The sequence below is a fragment of the Chiloscyllium plagiosum genome, unplaced genomic scaffold, assembly GCF_037043375.1.
Source record: "Chiloscyllium plagiosum isolate Xiang-an unplaced genomic scaffold, Cpla_swu_hap1 HiC_scaffold_1, whole genome shotgun sequence".
Classification (NCBI taxonomy): Eukaryota; Metazoa; Chordata; class Chondrichthyes; order Orectolobiformes; family Hemiscylliidae; genus Chiloscyllium; species Chiloscyllium plagiosum.
This window is the reverse complement of record NW_028270139.1, coordinates 54,903,090-54,915,104: the sequence shown is the minus strand read 5'-3', so window position 1 is coordinate 54,915,104 and position 12,015 is coordinate 54,903,090. Positions and strand designations below refer to the sequence as shown.

Below are 12,015 nucleotides of genomic sequence, written 5' to 3'. Positions count from 1 at the left end.
AGATGATCGTGATGTTTAGGGCTTCAGTGAACATCTTGCCCAGTTCTGCCACATATCTAACCGTAGCCCATGTCTCTCCGAGCCTAGTAAGATTTCACCTGAAGATTTTAGACAAGAGTTGGTGTGTCGGGGGCAAAAGTAAGATCTGTGATTGTGTGAAAGCAAAGATTGTATGTCAAAAAAATTTAGGCCTCTTAAGGGAATGGTGGTGGGGCAAGAAAATAAACTAGGTGTGTTGCTGAATGAAATCAAATTAAGCAGCCATTGAGTTGGGTGATAAGCCATAATCAAAATGAATGAAGGGACAAGCTCAAAGGCTTGAATGGCCTGCTTCTGCTATTTTCTACCTTTCCACAAAACTGAAATAAGCAAGCAAAACAAAATTGGGCAGAGATTATGGTCTAAAATTGTTGAACTCTACATTGCTATCTGACCTATTTTCATAATTTCCTGTTTTATTTCAGATCTGCTGGAATCAGTTTTTCAATTAACCTTTAGAGTTAATTCACTTTGTTACTTAGTAGTACAGGTACACAATCCTTTATCTGAACCCTCGGGACCAGCTGGTTTTCGGAATTCTGAATTTTGTGGATTTTGGAGTAAGTCACAGTTTAAGGGTGAAATGTAAACAATCTTACCGAACAGCAGATGCACCTGTGAGTACTACGAGCCCTGAGACAGAATTGACACCTGCCAGTGCTGGGTCACACCCCCACATCACATCTGAGTGACATGGGTCGAGTGGGGGTGGAGTTGGGTTAACTGTTTGTACACCAAACAACCTTGTTAGGGAGAAAAGCTTCGTATTTCGGGATTTTGGGTAAAGGATTGTGTACTTGTACTTGTTTTTATTGCCTTGTATGAAGGTACTGGATAGAATAGGCCAGGAGAAACTGTTCCCATTGGTAAAAGGAACAAGACCAAGAAGCACCTGGTTAAAGTGACTTGCAGAAGAAGCAAGTGTGATAAGGGGCAAAAGCCTTCCTTGGTTCTACTCTGGAATGAACTGTCTGGAAGTGTTGTGGAGATGAGTTCATTTGGCACATTCAAGATGCAATAAAATATTTTTTAAAAAAGTATGTATAAGGTTCATGGACAAAGACTGAAAAATGACACTAAGTTATGATGTTCGTTTGAAGAGCACATGTAGATATGATTACCTCTTCCTGCACTTTAACACTTCTGTGAAATGGCATACTACCCAATGAATTCTAAATCTTTCTTCAAACTATACTGTAAGTTGAGGTCTGTAGCTTCACAACCCTGTGCATTTCTACTTTATAATACAATGTATTATAAATTGATCAAACATATTTTCCAAAGGAAACTAGAGCCATAGTATTGAAAGGTAAAGACAAGTGGTTTATGAAACATAGATTGTGTGCTTTTTCTTTTAGTCAGTTCAGCTTTTTGGACGTTGGTTTTTATGATGATGAAATGCTGACAGTCCTACTGAAGGGACACACAGACAAAGAAGAGAAAGGTCGAATCTTGGCACAGCTACCATTATCATCTGTTTATATCAATGATGAAACCGAGGAAGAATTCAAGTTGGCTACTGGTAAAAGGTAGTACTTGAATTATATTAATAGCAGGCATGGCTTTCAAATCCTGTACCTTTTGTTCTGATCCAAGACTTTCAACATTCTCTCTGTGTCAGTGGATAAAGCTGTAGTGTTGCCGAATCCTCTTAACCATTCAGATCTGTAACATTACAGCAGTTGGATCACATCTACCAGCCCATCATAGGAACCCATCATAGTTCTGTATCAGTTCTGATTTCTGCAAAAAGAACTGGGTTGGGAAGCAGCAGTAAGAACAATTCCTAACCCATACCTCATATAGTCCATAAAATTAGAGTATAACAAATAAATACATTCATAATTTAAAAAGAAAACAAGCCCATTCAACCTATCCTTTAATGAGTCCAGCAGTTTCATCATATATAGTTTGTACCACCCCACCAAACTTTGTGAATGTCCTTCTTTGAGTATACATACTCCTAATGCTTCTTGCATCATTAATCTGTGTTTTCTTCAAGAAAATAGCTTTCTAATTGCTAACCTGCATGTTTTATAATGTAGCATAGAACTTTCCTGAAAAATATTAAGTAAATTTGGGAATTTTCTGAAGAATAATAAATAAAGGTAGAAAAGCTTTATTTCACCAACTGAGTTTCTGACTTCAGGTATTTTTGAGAAAGCAGGTTTAAAAATAGGGAAGTTGAAAGAGTAGGAAATCAATCTTAACACAGCTATGGAATGGACAAGATTAATAATGAAATAGAGTCATGATAAAAGTAGAGAGGGATTGAACTCTTCGAGGGTTGACGTTTGGAAATAGAGAGTGTGGAGAATAACATCTGATCATGAAGGTTAGCTTGACTGCTGTTATTGATAAGATTTGAGAGTCCATTATTAAGGATGAGATTGCGGAGTACTTTGAAGTGCACGATAAAATAAGGCGAAGTCAGCATGACTTCATTAAGAGGAGGTCATGCCTGTCAAGTCTTTTAGAATTGTTTGAGGAGGTAACAAGCAAGTTAGACAGGAAAGCCAACGAGCATGACCTGTTTGGATTTCTAGAAGGCCTTTAACAAGTTGCTGCACAGGAGGCTGCTAAATAAAAGAAGAGCCCATAGTATTAGAAGCAAGGTACTGGCATGGATAGGGAATGCCTGACTGTCAGAAGGCAGAGAGTAGGGGGTAAAGGGGTCTTTTTAAGGATGGCAGCCGGTGCCTAGTGGAGTTCTGCAGGGGTCATTATTGGGACTACACTATTCATATTATGCATTAACGACCTGCACAAAGAAACTGAGGTTTGCAGATCACACAAAGATAGGTGGAGGGATAGGTAGGAAGTGGGGAGGCTGCAGAAGGACTTTGACAGGCTACGAGAGTGGACAAATAAATGGCAGATGGAATTTGGAAAAGTGTGAGATTATACATTTTGGTAGGAAAAGTAGAAGTTTCTAAACTGGGAAAGCCTTCGGAAATCTGAAGGGCAAAGAGACTTGGGAGTCCTAGTTCAGGATTCCCTTAAGGTTAACACAAGTTCATTTGGCGATTTAAAAGGCAAATGCAATGTTGGCATTTATATCAAGAGTGCTAAAAAAGAAGAGCAGAGACATACTGCTGAGGTTCTATAAAGTTCTGATCAGACCATATAGAATATTGTGAGCAGTTTTGGCTCCCAAGTCTAAGGCAGGATGTGCTGGTGTTGGAGGGGGTCCAGAGGTGCTTTACAAGAATGACCCCGGGAATGAAGGGTTTGCCATATGAGGAGCAGTTCAGGACTGTCAGTGTGTAATCGACAAAATTTGGAACGATGAGGGGTCAATTGATTGAAACTTACTGAATGCTGAGAGGCATGGATAGAGTGAATGTTGAAAACGTTTTTCAACGTGAACAACCTTCACTCTTGAACAAGAGCTGAGATGAGAAGGAATTACCTCAGACAAAGGATGGTGAATCTGTGGAACTCATTGCTGCAGAAGGATTTGGAGGCCTAGTCATTGAGTGTATTTTTGATTTGTAACGGGATCAAGAGTAACTGCCAGAAAGCAGTAGAATGGATTTGAAAAGCATATCAGATATGCTTGAAAGGCAGATCAGATTTGATGGGCTGAATGGCCTAATTCTACTCCTATATCTATGGTTTTATGACATGTTACACTTATCAACGGTAGCAAAACATTGAAATCCAATTAATAAACATTAAAGAGTCATACTTGGAAGAGTAAATGGTTCCATTCACACTGGGTTTTAATATGTTAACATTTCTCTGATTATCTCTTGGTGTTATTTTCATAGTATGCCACAAGGGATCTTGTCCTTTCCTGGAATGAGCATATAATCATGCTCAGAGACCAAATAAATTGGGTCTGTATTCTATGGAGTTTAAAAGACATGACCTCACTGAAATATACAAGATTCTGAAGGAGCTTGGCAGGATAGACACAGATTGTTTTCTTTAGCTGGGGAATCTAGAATATGGGTACATATAGTCGAGAAGTTTTCTCACTTGACGAGTTATAAATCTTTAGAATTCTCTACCCAGGAGGGTTGTAGATTCTCCACTATTAAGAATCTGTAAAGCTGACATGAGCAGTTTTTCGATCTCAGAGTTGAGAAGTGTGGAAAATGGACAGGAAAGAGGAGTCGCAGCAGAAGATTAGCCATGATTTCAGAGACTGGCAGGGCAAGCTTTAACAGTATCTTGCTCCTACTGTTAATGTTGATTAACACATTAACCTATTTGATCGTTGAAGTAATATTTCCTATAAACATTTAGAAGGTAAAATGGAGATTTACAGTAGTTGATCTTGTATTTTTACACACCAGCTTTTATATTCATTAACTGCAAAGTCAGTTCATTATTAGTTGCATTTTTTCCAATATTTTTTTTTTGCTTCAGAAGTAAGTTTTCAGGAAAATGAACCTAAGTAGTATAAGAATAAAGGGAGGATATCCATTGCCCAAACTATTATCATATAACCAAAATATTGCCAGAAATTATTTGAACTAAAATGTTTCCTCCCAATCAAATTTACAAAATATGTACCTGTTTAACTGTTCGTGTGATTGGAGGCAATTGGATAAAACTGAAAAATAAAGCTGAATATTCTTTCTAATGGAAAGGCAATGCTGCATGTTAACTTAGAAGAGGGAGGGGAATTTCTGACAAATTTTCTGCTGTGTTTACCTGCATCGTTACGCTTTGTATACTCATAAAATTACCACTGAAGTCCTAAAATCTTGTCATATAAGCAGCATGCTCATACTTTTCATGCCATTTTCACATCTTTTTTCTTGACCTTATTGTTCAATTATAGAACAACTGGAAGTAGTAATATTGCAAAATTTCCCCCAGGTCACTTTATAAGTAACATTGATTATCTTCACTAATTTCATTGCTAGATATAACAATAGTTTAAACATTTTAATTTTTCTGCACTGAATGCATAATATTTAAAGAGGCGCAGCACATATTGAGAGTGTCTTCAAGAATGTAAATTACTATTAAGCCTGGGAAAGATCAGATTAAAGCAAAAGAGTTATAAATTCAATCTTGATTTGACTATACGAATCTAGTTCTGCCAAAATATTTTTTGTTCAATTTTCAAAGACAGTTAGCATTACAAATTACTGAATAAACCAATTTGAAATGAATATTCTGTTCACCCTTTTCAATTGTTGTCAATAAAATGAAAATAATAAGCAACATTTTCAATTACCATGCTCCCAAACTGTAAAAGACATTACACCTCACTTACTAAAAAAACTTCACCTTGAAATGCTATTGTTTATAATGCTCAGCCAAGCTCAGTTTAATATTCCAAATTGCATTTTGGTTTTTATTTACAGGCTTGATGAACAAACCAATCAAATTCCTGTTCAGACAGTAGTTCTTGAAAATCAATCCCGGACCTTAGAGAATATGAAAGCACAATACCTTGCTGTAAACGGTATTCGTAAAGTATCTTGTGTGGTAAGTTCTTTCAAAAAAACAGTACATATTTTTCAAACTGAGTTTCTGTAGCCTTAAGGACTTGGTATGTTTCTCCTTGCAGCCTGATCCTACAATCTTTTGAAATGTGCTCTCTTCTAATTCAAGGCATTTGTATTCCTGACATGATTGCTGGCTGTGCCTTCAGCTGCCTCGGCCTAAAACTCTCTAATTCTCTCTCTAAACCTCTGTCTGTGTCTCCCTTACAGCTCCTTTGGAATTATCCATTTGATTAAGCATTTTGTTAACTGCCCTGATATCTCATGTGGTCCAATGTCAAGTTTTGTTGGATATCACTGCATCAAGGATTCCAAGCAAAGCTGGACTCAGGAAAATCAAGGACAAAATTTTCTGGAGTCATAGCTAGTACAAACAATAATGGTTGTGATTGCAGTTGCTGGACGTCAGTTATCTAAGGTCAGGACATCACTGCATAAGTTCCTAAGACTAGTGTGCAAGGACCATACATCTTCAGCTGACTGATCAATGACCTTTCTTCCATCATAAGGTCAGAACTGGGGACATACACTGATGATTGCACAATGTATAGCGCCATTCACAACTCCTTGGGTACAGAAACAGTTCATGCCCAAATGTAGGAAAACATGGACAATAGCCAGGTTTAGGCTGACAAGTAACATTTCTGCCAATCAAGCATCAGGTAATGACCATCTCCAAAAAGAGAAAATCAAACCATCGCCCCTTGACAGTCAGTGGTATTAGTATCAACATTGTCAACATCATGAGGGGTGACTAGAAACTGAACTGTACAAGCCATACAAAAACTGTGACTAGAAGCAGGTCAGAATCTAGAAGTTTGAAGATGAGTAATATCCCTTCTGATTCTCCAAAGCCTACCCACCATTTACAAGGCAAAAGTTAGGGGTATGATGGAATGCATTTCACTTGTCTGAGTGCAGCTCTAATGGCATTTGATGCTCAACACCATCCAGGACAAAGCAACCCACCAAATTGGCATCTCAGAGTCATAGAGATCTGCAGCGCAGAAAAAGTCTGTTTGACCTGTCAAAAACAATCACCTAAAAATTCTAATGCCATTTTCCAGCACTTGGCCCATGTGATATTCCAAGTTCACATCTAAGTACATCTTAAATGTTATGATGCTTTCTACCTCTACCATTCTTACAGGCAGTGAGTTCTGCAATTCCACCACCCTCTGGGTTAAACCATTTTTCCTCAAATCTCCTCTAAACCTTCTGCCCGTTAACAATATAAAATTATGGCCTTGTCACTGATCCCTCCACCAAGAGTAAAAGCTTCTTGTCTACTGTGTCTATACCCTTTATAATTATATACATCTCAATCATGTGCCCTCTCCATATCCTCTTCTAGGGAAAACAATCCAAATCTATCCAATCTCTCTTCAGAAATAAAACTTTCCAACCCAGGCAACATCCTGGCAAATCTCCTCTTTCATCCATAGTACCCCGACAGTGTGGAAACAGGCCATTCGGCCAAACAAGTTCATACTACTCTCCAAAGAGCATGCCAACCCAGACTCATCCGCCTTAACCTATCTCTGTAATTCCCATACCTAATCCACCTAACCTACACATCCCTGGATACTTTGGGCAAGTTATCATGGCTAACCCACCTAACCTGCACATCCCTGGACACTGCGAGCATTTTACCACAGCCAATCCACCTAACCTGCGCATCTTTGGATTGTGGGAGAAAACTGGAGCACCGGGAGGAAACCCATGCAGACACTGGGAGAATGTGCAAGCTCCACACAGATAGTTGCCAAGGCTGGAATAAACCTGGGTCCTTAGTGCTCTAAAGCAGCAATGCTAACCACTGGGCCACCGTGCCTCTCTCTGGTGCGATCACATCCTATGATGAGGATTCCAGAACTTCACACAATACTCTGGCTGTGTCTAAACTAATGGTTTATACAGTTCCATCATAACCTCCCTACTCTTAATCTCTACACTTTGACTAATAAAGGCAAGTCATGTCCCTTTTTAACCACTTAGAAATAGTAAGAACTGCAGATGCTGGAAGTCAGAGTTGCTAAAATGCATAGCTGGAAAGGCACAGCAGGTTAGACAGCATCGGAGGAGCAGAAAGATGTGCGGGTTAGGTGAGCTGGCCATGCTAAATTGCCTATAGTGTTCAGGGATGTGTAGGTTAGATGCATTAGTCAGGGGTAAACATAGAGTAATAGGGTAGGGGAATGGATTTGGGTGCGTTACTCTTCAGACGGTCAGTGTGGACTTGTTGGGCCGAAGGGCCTGTTTCCACACTGTAGGGATTCTGTGATTGAAAAAATGTTTCTGGTCAGGACCCTGCATCAGGACTGTGGAGGGGGAAGGGAGCTCAGAAATAAATAGGGGGTTAGGGATGTGGCTGAGAAAGGGGATGGTAATAGGTGGATTTAGATAGGGGGTTATTGCGATTGGTCAGTGGGAGGGGTGAAGCAGATAGATGAGAACAAAGGTGGACAGGTTAGGTCCTGTCACTGAGGCAGGAAGGAGAGGGAAGGCTGAACTGGTCCCCGAGTTTGCACTTTGTCTCTTCGATGTAGAGGAGACCACATCAGGAGCAATGGATGCAACTAAACCAGTTTGGAAAAAATGCAGGTGAATCTCTGCTGGATTTGTAATGATTGTTTGGGGCCTTGGATGGAGGTGAGAGAAGAGGTATAAGGGCAGGTGTTTTCCTGCGATTGCAGGAAAAGGTGCCGGATATGGGAGAGAGGTAGGAGGGAGTGTGGAACTTACGAGCGAATGGCAAAGTGAATGATCCTCATGGAAAGAAGGTAAGGGTGGGGAAGGAAATATCTGTTTGGTGGTAGGGTCTGACTGCAGGTGGCAAAAATGGCAAAGGATTTGGAGGTTGGTGGGGTGGTATGTGAGGACCACCTTATTGTAGTTGGGGGGAGAGGGTCTGAGGGCAGAAGTGCAGGAAATGGAGGAGATGCAGTTGAGGGCATTATTAATCATGGATAAAGGAAATTACAGTCTTTGAAGTTGGAGGACATCTGGGATGTCCTGAAGTGGAATTCCTCGTCCTGGGAGTAGATGCAGCGTAGGCAGAAGAATTGTGAACAGAGGATCGCATTTTTGCAGGAGGGCAGCAGAGAGGAGATGTGGGAGTCGGTGGGTTTGAAATGGATGTCGGTGCCAAGTCGGTCACTGGACACTCAACCCTCTGATAAATTCCTCCTCATCTCAGTCTTAAATTGGTGCCCTTTTTTCTGAGACCACGCCCATGGGTTGGAAGGTATGAGCTACAGGGAAAGGCTGAAGAGGCTGGGGCTGTTTTCTGTGGAGCGTCGGAGGCTGAAGGGTGACTTTATAGAGGTTTATAAAATCATGAAGGACATGGATAGGGTAAATAGACAAGGTCTTTTCCCTGGGGTGAGGTAGTCCAGAACTGGAGGGCATGGGTTTAGGATGAAAGGAGAAAGATTTATATATAAGGGGCAACTTTTTCACGCAGAGGGTAGTGCGTGTATGGAATGGGCTGCCAGATGAAGTGGTGGAGACTAGTACAATTACAGCATTTAAAAGGCATCTGGATGGGTATATGAATAGGAAGGGTTTGGAGAGATATGGGCAGGTGGGACTAGATTGGGTTGGGATATCTGGTCAGCATGGGCGAGTTGGACCAAAGGGTCTGTTTCCGTGCTGTACATCTCTGTGACCCATCCTTGTCCTTTTCCATAACAGTCTTGAATCTAACAGAGCTATGATCATTGTCTGCAAAATGCTTCCCTACTGAAACTTCAAGCACTTGCCCAGCTTGGTTACTTAAAATTAAGTGCAGGACCACACTCCTCCCTTTCTTGTAAGGTCTTCCATCACTTTCTGCATCACTAGTTAAATGACCAACTGACTTTCTGCCAGCAGGCAGGTAAAATGGATAATTCCAGTGTCAAATCAGATATAGAAAGAGAAATATAAAACTAGAAATAAAAATGGGATAAAGAGAGAATAAAAGATAAAGCAAAAGCAAGAAAAAAAATTTAATACTTGACAATTTTGAAATCCTCCTGAAAAATTCACAATTTGAAATAAAGCCCCACATTGGGTAATAGTTAATATGAGGCCAGAGGTTGGTCATAATTAATGACGATCATGCCATTAAAAGTATACTTATGGCTACTTATTACTAAATTCAAATATTGGTAGTGCATTAAGTTCATATCAATCCCTTAAATGTCATAAAGTGGCTGTTTTCAATACATTTCAGTGATGAGGCACATAGCTTTGTGAAAACAATATTTCACTTACAGAGAAGTTTTGAATATACACAGCTTGCCTGAAGTTGCTATATCATTTGCTGTTATTTTGCCAGCAAGTTCTTGCTTATCAGGAACCTCGACAAACATTCCTGTTTCTTCAGATAGCTACCCTCACACATGTGCCCGTTCTATTATAGACCTAAATATTTATTGAAAATAAAAGCATTTGGAAAAATTCTTATCATTTTTTTGATTTTCTAAACTAGTTTTATTAACATATTTTAACATAATTCTACAGCTGAGTTCAAACTTGCGACATGTGCGTGTTTTTGAAATGGATGTGGAAGATGATGGAGAGGTAGATGAAGAGGAGGAAGAGCCAGAGTCTCAAGATGTTGGTGGGACAAAAGAAAAGATGGAAGAGACAGTGAATGCTCAAGCTGATTCTGGTGTCAATGCTGTAACTGGTATTGAGAAGCCTATATTGCTTGAGGATGATGCTTCCAGCCTGGAATCTGTACCTGGAACCTGGAGTTAGTTTGTTAATTGTAACTTACTTTCATGAAGAAAGGTTTCCCAATACAGGGTCCATTTAATTTTATTACACGTATTGGCGATTATACTGAGTCAGTAATAGCTGGTGCAATTTGCTGTGAATGCTATTTGCACAAATTACATTACATTGCATGTGCTGTGAAATTCAGAACAGTATTTGAAAACGAAGAACTTTGGCTGAACAGTAGAATCAACCTGTAAGTGATAAGTTTGCACAAATTGAGTCTTGTTCCAACACCCTGAACTCGCACCTGTTCATTTAAAGGGCCAAAATGACAGGAATGGGAAATTAACATGTTGCCCTAAGATGATAGAGAGCACTGCTCAGGTTTGGAGTGAAGCACACTAGGAATGTTCACATATGTATGCGCATTGTAGTGAGATTGTAAGCCTGTTCTTTATGAATTTGTTGACAACGTCATGAGAGCTAAGTGGGTAAAACGTTTGTTTCATTTTTGGAGAGATTTACCATGCAGTTTCTGTTGCAGTTGACATGGGAGTGCAAAACACTGACATTGGGTACTTACACTCCACTAATATCTGAATTTACCTGAACAAACACAAAAAAGTATAAGCAGGGAGTTCTAATTAATTCTTTTGTTCTATAGAACTTTTTTGTGTTGCTGAGATTTTGATATATTATTTGCATTATTTCTGTTTGTGATCATGTAAAGTGTTTAATTAAAACGAAATGTAAAAACAGTTAACATTGCCATCTGAATTATGTCGTCATGTGCATGGTTTAATATAACTTTGTACAGTACAGGAAATATTTATAACATTGTTAATCTTTGTGAAGCAATTTATTCTGATTAGTAGCAATATTCGCAGGATATTTTACTGCAGTTCTTTCATATTTAGTTGAAAATGCATCTCATTTGAAAACATGTCTCATCCTGAATTTGATTTTATTTTATGCCTTATTATAACAAATGAGTTTACCTTGAATGTTGACTGTATCATTGCTAAAATTCAGGACTGATATCACATCTTTACATTTTACTGATCTTTAAAAATGCAAGTGCATGGAAAACTGGGTTTTATGCCAAAGAGCAGGGATATAATTTTGAATTTGTATAAGACTAGCTACATTTGGAATTAATATGTAGGTCTGGCCATCCCCTAATAAGGATATTAGAGATTTGAGAATCAAGAATATATACTTTCAGACAGTTAATCAAATGTGGGAAGTATAGATTTTTAAAGATGTCGTATTTTTCTTAGAAGAGGAAGGTTGAAGATTTATATGTTAGATATTAAAAAGATTGCATCTGTTGATGCTCAACATGAGATGGATTCCTGGGAGACGTGACAGGCACTATATCAAAGGTTATCACGGAAAATAAAAGCTCATGGTGTAAGTGGTAACAAAATAGAGTGAATAGAAGATTGGTTGGCAGGCAGAAAGCAAAATGTAAGAATAAATGGAACTTTTGTTTGATTTCCAGGTTAAGGAAAAGTATTAGTTAATTGAAGGCAGTTTAGAGATGGTTCACTGGGATGATCCCTGGTATGGAGGAATTGTCTTATGAACAAAGGTTAAACAAGTTGGGACGCTTACTCATTGGAGTTTTGAAGAATGAGAAGTGGTCTCATTGAAACATGTAGGATTCTTAAGGGGCTTTACAGAGTAAATGCTGAAAGAACCAGGGCATAGTCTCAGAATAAAGGAGTGCCAATTTAAGGCTGCGATGAGAAATGTCTTCTCTGAAGGTTGAGAGTCTTTGGAACTCCTTGCCACA

At 39.1% G+C, this 12,015-nt stretch overlaps 1 protein-coding gene across 6 annotated transcripts in view; it reads left to right on the top strand.

Annotated features, from left to right (window-relative positions):
* Positions 1-10,975, top strand: part of anapc4 (anaphase promoting complex subunit 4) — a 99,835-nt gene extending 88,860 nt beyond the window's left edge. For all 6 annotated transcript variants that reach the window (XM_087986918.1, XM_043700575.2, XM_087986935.1 and 3 more), the window contains 3 exons: positions 1,398-1,568; positions 5,367-5,490; positions 10,017-10,975. In XM_087986918.1, coding sequence (XP_087843044.1) covers positions 1,398-1,568; positions 5,367-5,490; positions 10,017-10,256 — 535 coding nt within the window. In that variant the 3' untranslated portion in view covers positions 10,257-10,975. The remainder of the gene's footprint in view (positions 1-1,397; positions 1,569-5,366; positions 5,491-10,016) is intronic.
* The last annotated feature ends 1,040 nt before the right edge of the window (positions 10,976-12,015 follow it).